Genomic DNA, 19,830 nt, shown 5'->3' on the forward strand with positions numbered 1-19,830 from the left:
GGTTTCATTTTCCAACACCACTAGCAGTCCATCAGAATATCACACCTCATAAAGCACAATCATCCCACAAGCAGAACAGGCAGAACTTGCTCAGAAATCTATTTTGCCTTTATACGACAGAACGACCGAAGTAACTCAACTATTAACTTAGCTTTGGCTCGGGTGTAACAGAGGTGGAATACCTATATTTTCTAGAATCTCTTCTGCTGCTCTGCTTACTGGCGTTTTTCACAAGGAAGAAAAATGCCTTTTTGATTTGATCCTACTCAGGGTAAAATCCTTGGGAGATTTAGCACGATGATTTAGCACCAGGCTCACACGATGAAGCATGTCAGCTTTTCTGAATGTTACAGATTCTGGTAGTCCAGAGCAAACATCAAACCTACTGAAAAATCATAGACTGAGAGCAGCGACATGGTAAATTCTACAACCCCTATTCTCATTTAGCTTCTGCCTGTCTCACAAGAGCCACCTGCCCTGCCTGGTGCTGCCGATAAGGTCCAGGCAGTGTGGCCATGCACAAGCGCGGGCAGTCTCCCAACAAGCTTTTGGGAGCGTACCTGTAAGATTTCAAGGAAAAAAAACTGGCCACCTGTCTGCAGGGCGGAGTTCAGATCTATTATGGAATATGGATTTCCCAGGTGATATCATTTGTATGTTTTTCTTTTAAAAGACTTTCCTTGCTCTGGACAGAGAAGCCGGGGGGTCCCGCCGGCGCCAGGGCGAAGGTGTCCGGCCGAGGCACTCACCCGGCGGCAGGAAGAGGGAGCCCCTTACACCGCCCTCCTTCAGCCGGATCCTCCGCACGCCGGGGACCGTGAACCACCTCTCCACCTCGGCCTTGGCCACCACGGGCCCGGGGAAGGCTCTGGGCGGGCTGTGGCCGTGGTGGACCAACATCTCCACCTTCATCGGGGTGCCGGTGCTGCGGGGAACGAGCCGCTGGTACGGCCTCTCCATGCCGGCGGGGGCGAGGCTCCAGAAGAGCCCCATGGGCTCCACGCCGGTGTAGTCCCCGCCGTGCGAGGCGTCCGTGCCCAGGTGCAGCTCGCCGCGGCTGTCCGCCCGGTAATGCGCGCACGACTGGAAGAGGCAGCCGCGCTCATCGGCCACCATCGCCCGCAGGGTCACCGGCTGCCCTGGGCCCAGCCCCGCCACCCGCGTCTCCACCCGTTCGTCCGCCAGGCCGGCGGCGGGGGATACGGCCACGCTTACAGCCCGCCGCCGCGGCGGTGGGGGCGGCGGCGGAGCGCGGCACAGGGCCCGCGCCGGGGCCGAGGCGACGGCGACGGCTCTCCACATGCCGGCGGCAGATGGGCGAGAGCCGCTGCGCCGACGGCAATAACGGTAGCGCGGCCACCGCCCCCTCCAGGCAGCCTCAATCGACAGCAGAGCCCCTCTCCCCCCAGCCGGGCGGCGCGTTGCCACAGCGCCAGGGCAGGGCCGGGGCGGGAAAGGCCGCCTCCCCCGCGGCCGTTCCCGCCTCTGCACCGCCTCACGCTTCCCCCTCCCGCCCCCGCAGCCTTCCCCCCGCCATCTGGAGCAGCGAGCCGTTGGTAGAGGTTAACGTTTCCTTTTAATCCATTACAGAGACAGTGAATGCAAAACGCATAAACACACCAATAGAATTCACGTAAAACACGAACGGCAAATTAGAGTGTATCCACTCAGCTTGCATTTGTAAGGCACTGACGTGTTAAAAACTTATTTTTATACAACAGTGCAAACTCACCAGCACCTCACGAGCAGCATTCACTGCTTTTTATTTCAAACTCATACTTGGGTGCCAAACGTTACCGACAATCTGCAGGCAGGGTGAGAGAGAGGGCCCTGCTGCCCCCGCTCCTCAGAGGGAGCCAGAAACGAGGCCTGGAGGCCTGCAGGGCCTAGCGGGAGAGAGACCAGTCCCCACCACAGCAATGCCACCCCCTCAGCACCCCTTCCAGCCGGACTCCCCACACACGACGGCAGCCCCTACAAACCTGCCTGCAGGTGGCAAGGCAAAGATGCCTCAAGGAGCTGCCATGTCAACTTCGTGGCCTTGCTATTTTTAGCAGCGCTTACAAGCGGGTAGCTGCAGAGGCATTAAGGGAATGTACAGGCAAGGAGAAACTGTGCTGTGGACCTACACAGGGATATCGAGCCCTGCTGAGGAGATGCCCATAAGCAGTTCCAGGCATCACTACTAACAGGTTCAATTCTGTTGTTTCTTCATGCTTACGAACTTTCCAAAGCCATACAAATGTCTCATTTCTATTGCATGTGCCCAGAATGTCGCATCAGGCTATGGCCTGTTGTCTTTAAATGGGAGATGTGTTATCTGAGGATGCAAGCACAGTATTGCTGCTTTTGGTAAGTGAAATATTAGATATTGTTAAGGCAGATGCATTTCAGTCATGTGGGAGAAGAGGAAGGAGCAACGAAAGAGAGGGAAGTGCACAGGGAGAACAGAAAGATTACTGGAGGCAGGAAGAAAGAACAGCAGCTTCCAGAACAACTAGAGCACAAAGCTGGCTCTGGTAAGGGCAATGGCATACAACATGTTTCCTCTGAGAAAGCCAAGGCAAATTTTCATCCCAGTTCTCAGCTTGGATGAGTTACCTTCCACTTAAATTCACATTCAAAGCACACCCAGCCTTACCACCACCATTCTTGCACAGCTTGTAACCCCATACTATGCACAACAGGAGGCCAAGACCTCTAAGTGGGGTTAGAAGAGGGTGTTAAAAGGAAGCAGCTCTCATGCTGTCGCTCACTATCATCCTCCAAGAAACCCAACAGCTTATTCTCTGAGGTTCTTTGTTCTCATTCAGGGCCATTTAACAAAACAAACTTGAAACACCAGCACCTTCATCTGTAAAGTAACCTAACTCACATCACAGCATACTGGATGTTCCAGATGGCTGGCCCGTGAGGTGTTTGCGGAAGAAAGCTTGGATCTGCTGCCAAGCATCTATCTGTGCCTCACAGTGTGCCTTGGGCTCCCCTCCCCACACCACAGGCTTGCCAACTAGCAGGTGCATTGAGGCTGCACACATCGGGAAAAAGGGGGGTTCAATGTAGTGCCCTGCTCCAGGATAACAGACTATCTCAGGCTTTTCCTTCCCGTGAGCTTGCAAACGTTTGCTCCCCTCAACTGCAAAGAATTCGCTTTTCCAGTTGTGATCATCCTGGCCAACAATGAACAAGAAGTGACACTCGGCCTTCTCCAAAGGGATAAAGCTTTGGCGGTCAGGCCCTTCTAGCGGGTTGTTCAGTACATCGATAATATCAGCAATCCCAGACTTGTTGATCTTGATGTGTTTTGCATTGACACCAAGGGGTGGAATGGTGACATCCTTGTAGCGGAGCACTGCGCCCACATTTGCCACCGAGCCATTGATAAGGGCGGTGGCCGTGATGCCCTTTAGGAAGGAGGCCATGGAGATGCACAGGTCACCCCCCTTCGAGATTCCAAGCAAACCAATCCCTGGACCTTTAACCTGGAGGGGAGAGAAGAGAAACTACAAGCAATGAACCACAGCACGCCACTTTTTAAAAATGTTGCCATGTTTGCAGCAGTGTCTGTCCTAAATCTGGACCCCTGGTATAGGCGTCTAAGGCCCTGTGTGTAGGGCCCATGTCTGAGGGACCCTGGGGCACTCTTCCATGCTTGATTTATGATTATAAGCCCTGCTGAGACTGCAGCATCATCCTAACAAAGCTACAAGGCTCAGTGCTGAAGCATATGCAGAGGGTACAGCTATGCTTGCAAAAAGCATGCAGATTTGCAGCCCCAGATTCACTTTGCTTATAAGGCAGTTCAGGGAAGAAGAGGGAAGAGGCAGGGGAGGCCTCTTCTACCAATGCTTTCTTTCAGTGCAAAATGCTCAAAGTCAGCAATGACTATGATACTGTCCATCGGTTATGACAATGTATTTCTTATATTCAACCACTGTCTTCGATTCCCCTATTAAGAAGCTAACATGGGGTAGCAGACTCCACATTAGCTGCTCTCCCATTTCTCTAGCATGCTTGGTGTCTAACTCACAGTGAAAAGGAAGTATTCTGAGGTAGCTTACACATTAAAAGGTATTTTTAAAAAAAAAAACTATTAAAACCATTTTTCTAAGCAAATTGTGCAGTCCTTTGGAGTCAATCTAGAACAGGCTGCCTTCATTTTCTTTTACACAGGCAAATTAACTAGAATAAGAAAGCTAAATGATCTTACAGGTTGCTGAAATCCTCTAAGGATACTGGAAAAAGGTTAGCTAATATCACGACTGCTCCAATATCCAAAGACTCTCAGGGGTAAAAAGGCTCTGAGACAGCATCAAAATTTAATACCTTTTGTACCTTATCACCAGTGCAGTAGGCTCCAAACCATTGACTTTGAAGCATGGAAAGGGAAAAATTAGAAAATATGGCTGAAACTTTGCAACATGTTAAAAACATGGTGAAGGTATCAGTGGAGGTGTTAATGGGAGGCTATGGTACTGCTCTCAGGGGGAAAAAAAGCAAGGGGGAAGCAATTTCCAGACTTTTTTGGGCAGAGTGGTGGCACGAGCAGTTAGGGTTAGGGCAACTGAAAAGCAACCAAGACCTTTAACAACTACTCATCTTTCTGAGGGTGAGGAAGGTATTTATTTTGAGGTCTCCAGAGAAACCAAGTGTTGCCTTGTGCAATTCTAGTTATTGTCATGCACAGCTACTTGGAAGCATATGCAGAACCGAGCAGAACACCTCTCTTCCAAGAGGTGTCGACTTAGAAGGACCCCCTAGTTCACAACTAGCTACTAAAACCCACATTCATCAAATACCAACATCTGGAGTGATTTTAACAGCTTATACAATACACAGCAACAAATGTGTACTGGTGGACTTCCTTGACGCCTGGATCACAGAAGGTTATCATGTGCTCCACGGCTGAAAAGGACATTTAGTTCTGAAGGACATTCTACAGAGCATAAACCTAAAAGCCCCGCTGAAAGTCCAATAAGCCTCCAGGCAGCTAGTACCCTAGTTATGACACTGGGTTGAATGGAGCAGAAGTTACCAGTATGTGACCTATGTGTCACTGTGTCACCTGGCCAGTTCAAAAGGAAGAATTGGAATAATCTGCCAGAGAACCATTGTAATGGGAGTTAAAGGTATAAAACAAATTAATTACAGCCAACTTGAACAGAGATGCTATTTTAAGTACAGCAGCTCTGCCCCATCTGCAGTCTGACAGGACCTGACTAATGAGAGTTCCCTGTAGTGAGAGAGTGCAAATGAACAAACCAACCTGGCTGTGTTGTAACATATAGTTTACGGCTTCTTCAAAATATTCCAGGTGGAATTCCTTCATCTCTTTGGGGAGATCTTCATAGCCGTAGAAAGCCAGAGCCAGTACAGCAAAGCCATGGTTGGCCAGCAGGCATGCCCTGTATTCAGGGAGTCCTCCTCCAGTCCCATACAAGTCAATAATTCCCGGAAAGGGGCCATTTCCTGCAAGAGACCACGTAACAGGGCACATTAACCCACAGTTTTTAATTGATATTCCAAATTCATAGGCCTGGGAATGTGTCTTTTTAAAAAAGAAAAAAAACATAGAGCAGCAGAATGGTACTAAGGGTCCTAAATTACTGTGCCCGTTTTCAGTAAATGGCTACATTGCTTCAAGATTAAACAAGACAGCATGAAATAGCAGGCCTGCTAATATTTTGGATAACATCAGGGAACACGTGGCTGGAAGGTAAGGGATGCCTTGACAGTCACAACTAGTTCTCTATATCATGTAAATTCACTGCAAAGCTATCAAGCTCTGCTTCAAAAATATCCAGGAGGCTTCTCCTCAGTGCATTTCTCAGAAGACTGATCCAAAAAATCTCATCTTCTGATGGTTCCAGCTTCTCAGTTTCAGTGTAAATGTACTATAGCCATTTATTCTCGGATTAAGAGAAAAAAGTATTTGCAACCAGTCTTGCTAACCTGGTGAGGCAAGCTTTACATTAGGTTCATCAGGGGACAGGGACTGTAGTCCAGAGCTGAGAGGGACTGCTGCAAACTCATAACAAAGTATGGAAAGGAGAAGGCCAAGAGGGAGACTCCTGCTCCTGCTCAGAAGGGAAGGTTAGGCTTCCCTCAGGTGTCTGCAGACTAACAAGAGGAACTTGGGCAACAAACGAGAAGAACTGGAAATTCACCTCCAGCCACAGGGCTACAAAGCAATCAGGCTGCAACGATTTTGGTACTATCATGGAGGAGTTACCAGGGTCAGACAGGGAAGAAGGGGGAGAAGGGAAGGCACATGCTATGTAGAGGAGCTCCTTGAGTACATGGGGTTCCAGGGACATGCTTGGTGAAAGCCTCTGGGTCACAGGGGGAAGGAAAGGTGGGATGTGGTGGTAGTGTGGCTACTACAGACCACTCAACCAAGAGGAGGCAAGAGATGAGGCTTCCTACAGACAACTAGCAGAAGCCTGGGCAGCTGCTGGGAGGACAACACAGCATTTGTCAGGCAACCTGAAAAGCTCACAGACCCTCTCAATGATTATTTTCTGACAAAAATACTGTAAGGGCAAACCTGTCTCATGCTTTACTTGATCTTCTGCTCACAAATGGGGAAGAAGTGGGGACAAATGTGGCAACAAAAGGCAGGTTGGGCTGCAGCAACTACGACATTACTAAGTTCAGGATCTGCAGAGAGGCTGGAAAGGCAAAAGAAGCAGCAGGCTTAGGACTCCAGACTTTTGGAGAGCAGCCTTCAACTTACTCAAAGAATGACTAGCTGAATTCCCTGGAAAACAGCCAGGTAGAGGAAAGGTACCTAGAAGACTGGCTGACACCACCTCCCACAGCATTTAGAAACAAAAAGGGTACTGTGATCAATGCCTTCATGTCCAATACTGGTCAATAAAACAAACTCACACGTGTTTCAGCCCACATAGCTGCGCTACGTGAGGAGTGTGGCCAGCAGATCAAACCTGGTCAGGCTGATCAGGCCGCTCCTTGAAGAGTGCCCGCTGCCAGCTGGCAAGGTCCAGCTCCCCCTTGTCCTCTGCCTGGTACCGGGCTCAAGGGGAGTCTGGAGGGGGTCTGGCTCCGGGCCTGGGAGCACAGGGCCGAGAGCAGAGGCAGCACCCGCGGGGGAAGGAACGCGGCACGGCCGGCACTCACCGGGGGGCAGGAAAAGCGTCGCCCGGATCCTCCCCTCTCGCACCGGGACTCTCCGCACCCCGTCCCGCAGGAACGCCCGCTCGTGCTGCGCCTGGGCCAGGAGCCGCCCGGGGGGGTCCCCGTGGCCCTCAAACACCTCCAGCTGCAGGAGGAAGGGGCTCTGCACGTCCCGCTTCACCAGCCGCCTGAAGGGCTTCTGGGGCTGCAAAGCCCAGAGCAGCCCCATGGGCTCCGGGCCGGAGAAGCTGCCTCCCGGCAGCGCGGGGCAGCGGGCGAGGTCCAGCTCCCCGTCGTCCCCCGCCTGGTAGCGGGCGCAGGCCTGGAAGAGCTCGCCCGTCTCGTCCTGCAAGGACGTCCGCAGCGTGACCTGCTGCCGCGGGCCCAGGCCCTGCACGGCGATGGCCAGCGGCTCATCGAAGAGGCTGCGGGTGGCGGGCGAGAGGCGGACGGAGGGGACCATGGAGGAGAGGCCGCGGGCAGAGGCCGTCCCGGGGGTCCGCGCGGGACTGCGGTGCTGTGGGGCTGCGGGCACGGGGCTGGGGCCGGGGCCGGACCGGGGCAGCAGCCTCTGCCAGCCGCGGGAGCTCGCCCAGCACAGGCAGCGGGTAGTAACCTGCCACATTGCCCCACCTCGCTTCCGCCTCTGGGAACGGATTCCGGGGCAGCTCCCGCGCAACAACAGCCGAGCTCGGCGGGCAGCCCGGGAGCGCCGCCGGCACGCCCCGGCGGGGAGGAGCGGGACGGCAGATCCCTCGCCCCGCCTGCCTGCCTGCCTGCCTGCCTCCTCCCCTGCCTGCCCTCCCCTCCCCGGCTGTGGGAGGGGTCTGTGCCAGAGGCCCTGTGGTCCGACGCCCGTCCTGGCGCCGGGGAGCTCCTCCTCGGTGTGCCCCCCGAGCTCCCCAGGGCCGGGCGGTGGCTGTGGGCGAGGGGACGTGCGGGGCAGGGCGGGCAGAGGTGTTGACGAGCCACCCAGCAGAATCGCGGTCGGGATTCACTGTCAGGACAGGGAAGGGCCTGCGTGCGACCGACTGCACAGAGATGGGGCTGCCCGGGCAGCGCAGGGGCTCCTGCCCACCAGCAGCGACCTTGAGCAGGGCCGTGCTGGGCCGTGCAGCTCAGCCAAGGGACGGGAGAGAGGCCCAGCCCCAGCCGAGGTGGGGAGAAGCCAAACCAGCGCCGCCCGGCGTTGCTTCATGTCTTCTTGCCGCCTCTTCCTCCATGTTGGTCGCCCCAAGGCCTGGGCAAGGCAGGTTATGCCTCCACCAGGCTCTGCCCAGCCCTGGCACCTGCACAGCCAGATGAATTGGGAAGGATGGTCAGGGTGGTCAGGGGTGCAGGAGGGATGAGGGTGGGACGCTTTCATAGACGCTTTAGGCAGGTCAGGAAACACCTGGCTCTTCCAGTAATGGATTGTGCAAGGGTTTAAAAAGAAGGCCACTGGGTCTGTCTTACCCAGAGCTGGATCTTTTGCTCCCAAGGGAACTGCAAAGGGAAAGCTGCTTCCTCAGACTCCCTGACTCCTCCTGGGAGATGCAGGTAGAGGTTCCTCTCGCTCTGAGCTCCCCATGTCTGACTTAGTGGTGTGAAACAAGTGGAAACATCTGAGGGAATCCTCAGCGTTGTCCTGTTTTGAAATACTAAGTGGTCAGTGGTATTGGGCAGAGTCTCCTGAGTCTTTCGTTCCCCATGGAGATTGCCCCATCTCTCCTAAACAGGTGAGGTGCTTCGTCATCTAGCATTTGGGTACGTTGTCTGGTGTCCAGCCCTCAATGTGTGGAAACTTCTCCTGTTGATGAGAACAACACTTCTTGGCTTGCAGTGCTGGATTTGATCACCAGCTTGACCGTATGCTGGAGCAGATGCTAAGGGAAAGGGCCCTGAAGGCTTAAGCAACACTCCTTCTCCTCCACACTTGGTGCCCCAAGAGCAGTGGAAGAGTGAAGCTAAGGGGGTAATGTGTCAGTCTTCTCTGGTCTCCTCTCCCCACCTGGACAGCCCTTGCTCCCAAGCTCCTGCAAGTTCCACCCTGGGATGAGAGAGTGGTCAAGATGCAAAGATCCCTGCTTCTAACCAAAGCACAACAAATGACTCTGTGGCTTTCAAATCTCAGTTTCTTTATTACAATTCTCACCCTAATAAGGAAGCTGAAAAGGTTCCACATCGTGTGGGAGAAGATCATAATGGCTGTAAATTCAGCAGAACGGCTTTTTGCATGACATCTTGGGGACAGAAGTATCCACGAGCCAGAGCACTTCCTTCTGGAGAGAAAATGGAAAGAAGGCACAGAGGGCAAACAACTATTCCTGAGGGTTAATCAGAGACACCCTGGCATCCTGGCTATAGCATCCATTCTTACACACTTCCAGCAGCACAGAGTCTCATTTGTGATGAGACATTCACCATAAGAGTGGTGAAATCCCTGTTCCAAAATTAGCATTTGAGAGGTGTTGCTTTAAAGTATGAGCTGAGGATAGCGTATGCATGTAGAGACCACAGTGGTATGCAAAGTACCGTCAAGTATTAGAAGAATAGAAACCACCTGAGAAATGAAACTGAGCATTTTGCACATGATCTGTTGTATCAAAGGCTAATGGAAATCTATGTGCCATTCCTTTTCTTGACACTTGAGCAAAAAAGTTCAGAAAAAACAGAAAAGGCAAACCCAGTTCTTTTCTGAGTTATGGATGTGCAAAGTCATGGAAGATACTGTAGTTGTACTGGTACAGCTGTGAACAGGGTTTGACCTGATAAGCATGAAAACTTCTGTCAGGTTAGGTCATTTAAAGCTGTGTCTTTCTTACACATTAGTTGTAATTTAAATATCTGTTGAAAAAAGCCTGGATCTGTGGCCAAGCGTGAACCTGAGCTTTAGAATAAGCCCTGAGCTGCACACCTAGGACTGCCCGCTTGTGAAAAATGGGATGGTTTCCTATGGGGTACAAGGGGAAAAAGGGAGGGTCAATGCAGTGCCCTGTTCCAGGGTAGTACAGAATCTGAAAATTTTCCTTCCCATGAGCCTGCAAATACTTGCAGACTTCAGTAGCATGATACTCAGATTCAACAATGTGATCATCTTGTCCCACAATGAATAGTAACTGTGCCTCAGCTTTCTGTAGCGGGATCAGGTTTTGGTTGCCAGGGGCTTGAAAGGGGTCAGTAAGGATGTCAGAACAATTAAGAATATTGAAATCAATGACCTTGACCTGTTGTTCATCGATGGGCAAGGGGGGGTGGGTGGTTTTATCCTTGTAACAGAGAGGAATAGCTGTAATAGCCACATGGCCATTGAGGGAAGCAACGGCTGTGATGTTCTTCAGGAAGGCGGCCATGGCAAGAGACAGACCAACTGCTTTGGAGTAACCAAGCAGTCCAACCCCTGGTCCCTTCACCTGGTAGATAGGAGGAAATCCTCATCGGTACTGAGCTGAAAAACAACAGCTCGTTCCTGGAGGGCAACATTGTATAATGCTGGGAGTTTGCAAAACACTGTGAAGGAGGTGATGGTAATGATTAGTTCTGGACAAGTTCTGGACAACTGCCAAGCACCTCCTATGCACAATAGTCATAGGAGGTGCTTCCATTCCCATGAAAAATCTTCCATTCCCATGAAAAATGTTCCCTGTTGCTATGACTACAGCCAAGAGAGAGCAAGCACAATGACACCATTTGAGCACAGGTTGCAGGAGAAAAGTAAGACTATTCAGAGCTAGTGTGGAAAGGTTTTGATAGTGGGGAGCTATAGGGATGGCCTCTGTGAGAAGAGCCCAGGGGCTGCCCCATGTTGGACAGAGATAGTTTCCGTGAGCTCCAAAACAGACCTGCTGCTGCCCAAAGATGTGTGTGGGAGGTGTTTTTAGTTTTGTTCTTATTTCTCACTATGCTACTCTGTTATTAACTGGCAATAAATTAAATTCCCTAAGTCAAGTCTGATTTGCCTGTGACCGTAATTGGTGAGTTATCTCCCTGTCCTTATCTTGACCCATGAGATTTTTCATCTTAGTTTCTCCATCTGTCCTGTTGAGAAAGGGGAGTGAGAGAGCGGCTTGGTGGGTATCTGACAGCCAGCCAAGGTCAACCCACTTGCTAGATACTGGCAAATGCTTTTTACTTTGTATTTTTTAGACTAAGGGTTCATATGGGGACATGTGGTGACAATCATGAAAGCTGCTTTGAAAAATGCATGCCTCTCTCCTGCACAACCTCCCCATCTTATTATGTCTCAGACACCGTCTCTGTCACTCCAGATGACAGTACCTGAATGGTACCCGTCCTCTGCCCTTCCAGTGCATATCCGTTTGACCCTTCCTCTTTCCTCTTTCCATATCCGTTTGACCCTTTTCTAGAGCCCAGGCACCCAAACTTCTGGCAGATGGAGCTGGGTTGCCCCTTTGCTGCATGCAGACCTGGGGGGGATTGTCCCCACAGTCTGCGAGTCCACACTTGAGGATGGACTGATTCCCCTGGACAGCCCAGACAGCTCACCCAGGGGACATGATCCCACATGCAGCAGGGCATCACCATCATGGAGCCAGTGCTGTGCTAGAAGAGAGGGAAGCTCCCACTTGTCCCCAGCCTGGGGGCCTGCGACTTGCTCCACATGGGGCCAGCTGCAGGAATGGGGACAGTCATGGGGCAGCCTGGCAAGGTCTGGCACAGAGCCCGTCTCCTTTCCCCTCTGCCCCAGCTCCTTCAGGCCCCCCTGCTCCAGAAGCCTAGTGAGGGAGCACATTTGGGGCTTGGGTCCCATCTTCCCCCTGGATGAAGATGTTCTGCAGAAGCTTATATGGGATGGGAGCCCACCTCATGGAGTGGGGGCATCCCAAGAGAGGCTAGTGCCACCCTGTGGCTGGGGTGGGCGCATGGGGCCGTGGCCTGGGAGCATCTCAGGGGAGAGACAGCCCCACGAGCCCAGCGCCGCTCTCCTGGCATCTCCTGGGGCTTTGCAGTCTTGCACTTCTCGCCAGATGACGGCAGCTGGCTTAGCCACGGGCTGCCTCAAGGCTCCCATCGCTCCCTCCCTCCTGCTCTGCCACCAGCTCTTCTTGCCCACGCCCAGACAGAGTGCCTTACCTGCACTAGGGCAGGCCCACAGGTTTTGACTGGGCTGGTTGGGAGCATGGATTACAAAATATCCCGGGTAGGGAAGGGCATGGGAGTTTTATTTGCTAGTAATTCTCTTTTATCAGTTCTGATCTCTTATATAAATTTTGCAATCCAAACACAAAGCAGCAGGGGTACCTCCTTTGAGAGAAGATTGCAGAACAGCTTCTCAGATGACCAGACTGTATTGGGGCCAGAAGTGGAAGTTACCAGCCAGAGCGCATCCTTCCAGAGGAGAGGTGAACCCAAGGCACAGAAGACATAGCTCTTCCAGAGAGGAGATCTCTCTTACAGCAGCCTGAGAGCTCTTAACCAGAGACACCAGCACTACTACTTTTTCTAACACCCCATATTGTACAGTTTCTGCAGTTCGGCAATCAGAGATGTTTCCATTTGTGATGAGACATTCACTGTAAATGTCGTGAAATCTGTACCAAAAGGTGCATATGGTGGAGGTTGCTTTAAGTACGGGCTGAAGATGGTATACATGTGGGGAGACCACAGTTATATGGAGAGTACACAAATTTATTTAAAGTTCACAGGCCACCAGCGAGATAAAGGAGCATATTGCATATGATCTGTTCAATTAAGATCCATTCAAATGCTATCCCTTTTCTCAATGCCTGATCAAAAAAGATCAGGGAAATTACAGAAAATGTGAACCCAGTTCTACTCACAGCTGTAGGTATATCAAGCCATGTTATTTGGGTTATACTGGTACAGGTGTGAACAATATTAATTCAATAAATGAAAAAGCATCGGTCAACTCAGGTACTTGAGACCTGGGTATACTTGCTGGTGGGGTAGAATAAAGCCTCGCTCTCTTGCCAAGCATCATCCTGGTCCTCTGAATGAGCCTTATGCTGCCTCATCCCCCATCTTAGATGGCCAGCTGGTTCAAAATGGACTCCTTGCTCCTGGTGAAGGGTGGAAAGGGGAGGAGAATATGTCTAGCATTTACTTTCTTTGAGACTGCAAACATTTTTGTGGTTTGATTAACAAAACACTTGCCTTTGCAGAAATGATCTGCCTGCCCAGTGATGAAGAGGAAGTGCCTGTCAAGAAGAGAGGTCTCCCCAATATTTCAAAGGCTATGTTCAAGATTCAGTCAGTCAACTAATGCTGAGCTAAACACCACTCGAGGCAAATGTCAGCACAACTTCTTAGCTGGACTGCAGCTGAAGGTAACTGGTGGGGACATTCAGGTACACTGAGGTTGCCCCTTTCCTTGAATTCATACATGTGGAGAATTGGCAACAACAGTTTGGGTGTTTAAAAAAGTATACTGGAGATCACCTACGTGTGGTGAATAGGGTGAATCCAGACACTTACTAGGAGATCTAAGTACTAGTACTTAGCACTAGGAGTACTAAGGGTATACCTAGGTTTCTGGTGGACTGACTGTTAGATCAAGGACTGATTCTGATGTATCAGCCATCCCTTTCCTTCTGGTGGCCATACGCAGGCCGTTGATCAGATTGCTGTGTGGGGTTATCATGAGGGGTGAGGTCCATTGCTGTGTGGGGTTATCATGAGGGGTGAGGTCCAGCTGCAGAGGAAACTGCACAGAGGAAGTACCCTGTGGCAGATAATGGATGATCCCTTAGAGGAGCAGAGCTGTCTCACCCAAGTGTATTCTTGCACTTTTCCCATTTCCTCTCAGCGGAGGAATATTGACAATAAGGCCTGAGAATAGTTTTAGCTAGCCTTTGGATGAGAAGTTTTCAGCTGGAATTCCAGGTGAATTTGCAAGGTGCATTTCCTGCCATGGGCATGACAGCTTCACAGTTCCACTCACCTTCTGCGAACCTCTTCACCACGAGGTCGTTTTGGAAGCCCATTTCTGACTAAACTGCTTTAGGTCGTGTGAGATGCCATCTCTAGAGAAGGGAAACAGAAAACAAAGGGCAGCTGTGAGAATGATGAAAGTCTCCTCCGTTTTCCTGGTGAATATATACCAGGGAGATCTTCCATATGTAAGAAGTATAGGGAAGATCACAATGCCAGTTGACCGAACACATTTTCCTCTCCAATGCCAGATCCCCAGTGATAAAGTGTGACATCAGAAGGTTTAACGAGGGCTCTCACAAGCATACACGTTATCAGTAGGCTCAAGGCTATCGTAGCTTGTGCATCTGCTGTGGTGGAGCAACATGAGCTGGACACCAGCCCTCAGGAGTTCGATGTGAGAAGCCCCTGCTTGGAGGCTGCTGATCTGTGTGTGGGTATGGGAAGTTCTAACTGGTATGAAACATTATTAAATCAAGCAATTGCCTGTTTTCTCTTTATCAGCACCATTGCACTATAAAATCATCAGTACCCAAGCAGGGTACCTTTGGATCCAATATTATAAAAAGCCATAGAATATATATGCTCCAAATAAACACTCTAGGACACCTCAGAAATCAAGGGAACTGGGTGAACTTAATTTTGACCCATCTCTTCGTACTTGATTGCATACATACTAGAAAGTGAGAGACCATGAAAGCAATGTCTGCATTGTTAACTTAATGCAAATGGCTTTCTTTTCTAAATTTTGCAGAAGATGCTGTCTGCTTTTGGCTGAGCTACAGAGTTTTCCTTCCTAGCCATTGTCTGTAAAATAAGGGTAATCATACTTTTTTACCTTGCCTTGGGTTGCAAATTGACAAGTATTGACACTTAAGAAATATGGAGATCTTCAGTGCTGGAGGACATTAGAGAAGGATGCAGTATTGCTATTGCAAGTGTATTTGTAGCATTATTATGCATTCCATGTTCCATTATTATTATTATTATTATTATTATTATCATCATTATTATTATTATTATTTCAAACATGCATGGAAAATGCATTCCTATTTTTATGTAGGGAACAAAGCATGAAACAGATAAATTGCTTTCTTATTCTGAAACTGAGAGATCAGTTTGTCACTAGGTCTGAAATCCTCCCACATGTTTAGGTATCTCACCATTTTTCTCAGTGGAAGTGTAGTGATCCTGAAGAGAAGATCATTGTACATCGGGCAGTTAGTGACCCACAACAGAGTTAACCCGTGCATGCCCAGGCCACGCTGCATGTACAGTGTGGCCTTCAGGCCTGTGCTGTGCTGCACAGATTCCCTGGCCGCAGGAAGAACTCGGCCAGCTCTTCCTTACAGAGGAACGTGCAGGCAGCTCCCACCCAGTACCTGCGATTACACCACCTGCATGGCCTTGCCTTTATTGAACAGCGCAGCAAGACGTTCTCATGCGAACGTTGTTTCTGTTTGACTGTAGATATGACAAATAGAGCTGTTTCCTTATATAAAAATCTTACAATACCTTGAAAGACCAAATGGGGAGAATCTCTGCTATGGACCATGTCTGCATGGCGTGCTGCATGTGGGTTGGAGTCCTGTTACATGCTACACTGCTCGGGGTTCTCAGCATCTAAAGGGATGTAAGATTATCTATGCTACTCTCTTCTTAGAGTGTTAGCTCTAATATATAAGATTTTTAATGATACATTACAGAATGCGAGTGCCTTTCTTACTGGGATCATAATGGACCAGCACCTCCTAGTGCAAAACATTTGGCGCAGTCAGCAGGTCTCAGTAAGAAATACCTTTCTGGAGAAAGAATAAAGAAGAAAAGAGAAATTTGGTGGTGCAAGTGTCTGTGGTGCGGCCACCAGTGCAGGCAGCCATGGTACAGGTGCCTGTGGTGCAAGGGGGGAACATGGAGCAGCCCAGGAAGGGCACCACTGAGGCACGAGCTATTTGCCAGGAGGATGAATGTTGGACGAGGACTGCTGATCCTCTGGTGAGGACAAGTAGAGGGGTCAGAGCATGAGTGCGGAAACAGCATTTCTGTCCAGCCACTAGTGATTCACAAAGCAAAGGGGCCCCCAGGGGCACCTCAGCATGCTCTCGTGGTGTGTGATTTTACACAGCCCGAGTTTCAAGATTTAGCAAAAGCATATGGGCAAAAGACGGGGGAAAGGCTGGCACACTGGCTGTTGCAAGTATGGGACTTTGGAGGAGATAGTGTACACTTAAATCCTACAGTTAGAGTGCTTGGGTGCCATCTCGCAAAACCCTGATGACCCAGCCACTCTTTGTGGGTATGGCTTCAGGAAGCTTTGAACACAGAATATCCCTCACCTGCTGACTGGGATGATAAAACAGCATTGTGGAAAAGTATATCTGAGGCTTGTCAGTATTTACAGGAACTGGCCACATAGCCAGGCGTGTAGTCATGTAACTTGTTAGGTCCTGGTATGGAACTTTTTGCACCCAGCATGAAAACCCCCATATTGCCTTGAAAGGACCAATAATTTCCTTGCTAGCTGCTGCAGGAAAACCAGTGGGGGAGGTTATTCTATCACTAAGACAGCTCACAATTATCAGACTGAAAAAGAAGAGACAGAGCCTGAAGCATTTTAAATGCAGCAGCTCACATTCACATGAGAACATCTTCCTGCGCTGTTCAGTATGGGCAGGGCCATGCAGGTGGTCTAATCACTGGCACTGAGTGGGAGCTGCCTGTGGGGTCCACTTTTAGAGAGAGTTGGCTGTTTTTCCTGTGGCCAAGGGATCTGTGCAGCACAGCACAGGCCTGAAGGCTGCACTGTATGTACAGCACAGCAGAGCACAAGCACACAGAATGGTGACCGTCACCAGATTTGCCTGGGAGTAATGAGAGTACTTCCCACAGTAGGGCAGGCTGCTTTAAAACACTGTGTAAACACACAGGTGATTTACAGACTGCAAGAAAGTTCACTAGCTTCCTGAAGTTACCTAGGGCGTAGTAATATGGCTGGTGAAAGGAAAAAATAAGAAATTACACACTTCCCTTCCCTAGTCACTCAGCCATGCAGAATTGCTCCTAGAGCAGATACCTGTTTTAATCAGAACATTTGATTTCTCTACCCACGCCAAAGCCCTTCTGCCCCCAGGTGAGATACTGTGATCCAGACTACTGCTTCACACCTAGCAGGTGCAAGGCGAGAACAAGACAGAGCACTTTCTAAACAAATGTATGTTTATTTTGTTAAAAAAATAAGAGTTACACTTGCACCAGAGGCTTCTTTGTAGTCAGAATGCCCTTCTCAAACAGGAGCGTGGCTAGAGAAATCTTGTCCTCCAAGGTTTCACATGGAAGGGTATCCACACTGACGTGGTTTGGATAGGAAGACAGGAGAAACTCGATGCTGTCTGTATACTCGGGATCTATCTCAAGGAACTTGGGTTCTTCCTTGTGATACACTCTTGAGTTTTCTGTTGTGTAATACAGCATCACACCTGCTTCTTCATTACACAATCTAACGATGCCATGGCGGAGGAGACGTACTTCTGTGTCTTTTGTTATCAGTATATCGACATCACGGGGGCCTCCATCTTGCCACCGGGCTGGGAAGCCGTACACGCTCTGTGCCTTTTCACTTTGCGTAAGCACTGGGGGGAGACAGTCATGAAGAAACGACTTGGCTCTCTGATCCACAGCAGCATCAATGGGTGCATAGTCAACGAGTTTCTTTAGCAGGCTCTGCACCTTCTCCACAAAGGCTGTTCGGCGAGCGTCGACTGCATCCGAGTTGGCGACCCCCATGTACCTCAGGTAGTCTATGGGAAGCCCTTGCCGGTACTCCACATCCTCCTCCATGGCCATCTGCAGGGCAGCTGGGAGGAGCTTCTCCAGGAGGTCCCCCCAGGAGTTCCTCTGGTAGGAAGACACCGTGATGTGGAGGGAGTGTGCGTCAGGGAGACAGTCGCCCTGGTGGATAAAGCCGCGGGGGAAGTACAGCAGGTCCCCGGCCTCCAGCACCGTCTCCAGCACGGGCTTGCCGAGTTCAGCCTGTGTGAGGTTTGCGCTGGAGAACTGGGGCAGCTCCTCGGCGTCCGTCCGGGGGCTGTAGACGCGCCAGTGCTTCTTCCCCTCCAGCTGCAGCACGAAGGCCTCGATGTCATCATAGTGGGGGGCGAAGCCCTGCGTCCCAGGTGGCGTGAGGTACGTGTTGGCCCCTGCCATGCTGCCGAAGTGCTCCTGCAGGATGGAGAGGAAGTGCCAGACGGTGGGGGAGAAGGCCTGGGGGCTGAGGAGCCGCAGGGAGCAGCCGTTCTGGTAGAAGTCCCAGACGACGGCGGGCAGGGCCCGGCCGGATGGGTTGTGCGTCTCCCGCACCCCCTCGGCGTAGCTGGTCACGTCCAGGTGGGTCCCGAAGTGCACCTCGCCGCCTCGCAGGGCGGCGTCGAAGTCGGCCGTGGAGAAGAGCCCCGCGTAGTAGCCGGGGTCGCCCCGCCGCACCAGCAGCGGCGCCCGCTCCCAGTGCCGCCCCAGGAACTCCCCCGGCGCCACCGGCGCCACCAGCCACCGGAACAGCTCGGCCGCCCGCTGCCGGCTGTCCTCCACCCGCTCCAGCCGCCGCAGCAGCCCCACCACGCCGCCGCCGCCCTCCCCCGCCGGCCGCGGGCCGCCCGGGCTCGCCGCGGGGCCGCCCTGCCGCTTCGCTTCGGGGCTGCCGGCCGGCGCCTTGGCCCGCTCCACGCGGCTGGGGGGCGCGGCGGCGACCGGCGGCGGCTGTGGCGGGGCCTCCGGCTCCGGGCCGCCGCTTCCCGCCCCGCCGCGCCTCGGCCGCGCCTTGGCCCGCTTGCCGCCCGCGGGCAGCGGCGTCCCGCGGCGGCGCCGCTCCAGCCGCCCGGCCCCCGCCGCCCGGCGGTACACCGAGAGCGCCGAGAGCCGCCCCGGCCGCCGCCGCTGCTCCTCCGCGCCGCCCGCCGCCATGGCCGCCCGCCCGCGCCGCGCCGCCCCGCCCCGCCGCTTCCGCCGGGGCCTTTGCGTGTGCGTGCAGCCGGGAGCGCCCCGGACACGGGGTTTCGGGGGAGGGGGACCCCGCGTGGAGAGCCCGCACGTCTGTCCGCGGAAGGAAGTTTTAAATGTGTGCTTGTGATGCTGTATAAAACCGAATGTCGTATGTTCTCTCACCGTGTCCGCTTAAAATATACCAGGCTTATTCCGCCCCAAAGGAAAGGTGAGGCGATTGCACTAGGAACCAACTACTGTGGATGCAGCCGTTCCCTGGCTGGGAAGCTTCGTTCTGTAAGTGCGCTCTAAGCAGGTGCAGGGAAGATTTTTCCCGAAGGCGTACCGTAAGGGTATGCTTTTAGACAGCCTGCAACTACTTTGCAACCTCATGAGCCGAGACGAGGTAAGACGTATTTCATAAGGTTCTGTTGCGCAAGGAATAGAAACCCCAGTTGGATGGAGCCCAGTTCTGGTGTGCCATCCCTCCGCCCCTTTCTTCTGCTTCTAATGGAGATGCCGGGTGAAAGGCTATGACCTCTTGAAGAATCCCAAAACCCAACAGGCTGTCATGTCGTGTAGTGGGGTTTTTTTTGCCAAATCCACTAACTGCCTAGGAGCCTGGACAGACCTGCGTCCTCTCTCCATCTCTCTCCTAGGCCTGAAGCTTCCCAGAAGGACAGTGTCAATGGCGCTGCAGGTACCCGGGCAGTCTGAGGGCTGCTCTGCGCTTCCAGAGGCCGCAGCTTCGGCGCAGAAAGCTTTGCGGGAGGGTGGAGGACAGACCAGCACGACTCAGCTCGTGGCAAATGTGAAAACCTGTAGGCA

General features: G+C 52.0%; 3 protein-coding genes across 13 annotated transcripts in view; all 3 read right to left on the bottom strand.

The window, feature by feature from the left end:
- LOC142410389 (dynein axonemal light chain 1-like) overlaps positions 1 to 5,407 on the bottom strand; it is a 36,960-nt gene extending 31,553 nt beyond the window's left edge. For 9 of the 10 annotated variants that reach the window (XR_012775916.1, XR_012775914.1, XR_012775915.1 and 6 more), the window contains exon 1: positions 750 to 1,352. Coding sequence is in view for 6 of the 10 variants with exons in the window: in XM_075502837.1 (XP_075358952.1) it covers positions 750 to 1,302 (553 nt within the window). In the remaining 4 variants the exon portion in view is untranslated. Of the gene's footprint in view, positions 1 to 749; positions 1,353 to 5,266 lie in introns of those variants that run through there. The other variant, XM_075502843.1, reaches the window with a different exon arrangement.
- LOC142410387 (acyl-coenzyme A thioesterase 1-like) lies at positions 1,566 to 7,812 on the bottom strand. Its single transcript, XM_075502835.1, has 3 exons — positions 7,141 to 7,812; positions 5,267 to 5,469; positions 1,566 to 3,482 (listed from the first exon to the last, which is right to left on the bottom strand). Exons 1-3 carry the CDS (start codon positions 7,760 to 7,762, stop codon positions 2,877 to 2,879), a joined length of 1,431 nt encoding a protein of 476 aa, XP_075358950.1. The 5' UTR covers positions 7,763 to 7,812; the 3' UTR covers positions 1,566 to 2,876.
- A 9,420-nt stretch (positions 7,813 to 17,232) lies between these two features.
- RIOX1 (ribosomal oxygenase 1) lies at positions 17,233 to 19,015 on the bottom strand. 2 transcript variants are annotated; one of them, XM_075502846.1, is made up of 2 exons: positions 18,385 to 19,015; positions 17,233 to 18,246 (listed from the first exon to the last, which is right to left on the bottom strand). In XM_075502846.1, the coding sequence occupies exons 1-2, from the start codon at positions 18,982 to 18,984 to the stop codon at positions 17,269 to 17,271; spliced, it is 1,578 nt and encodes a 525-aa protein (XP_075358961.1). In that variant the 5' UTR covers positions 18,985 to 19,015; the 3' UTR covers positions 17,233 to 17,268. The 2 variants fall into 2 exon arrangements, with proteins under 2 accessions (XP_075358961.1, XP_075358960.1); XM_075502845.1 differs by having other exon boundaries at positions 17,233 to 19,015.
- Positions 19,016 to 19,830: the final 815 nt, after the last annotated feature.

The sequence above is a fragment of the Mycteria americana genome, chromosome 5, assembly GCF_035582795.1.
Source record: "Mycteria americana isolate JAX WOST 10 ecotype Jacksonville Zoo and Gardens chromosome 5, USCA_MyAme_1.0, whole genome shotgun sequence".
Lineage (NCBI taxonomy): Eukaryota > Metazoa > Chordata > Aves > Ciconiiformes > Ciconiidae > Mycteria > Mycteria americana.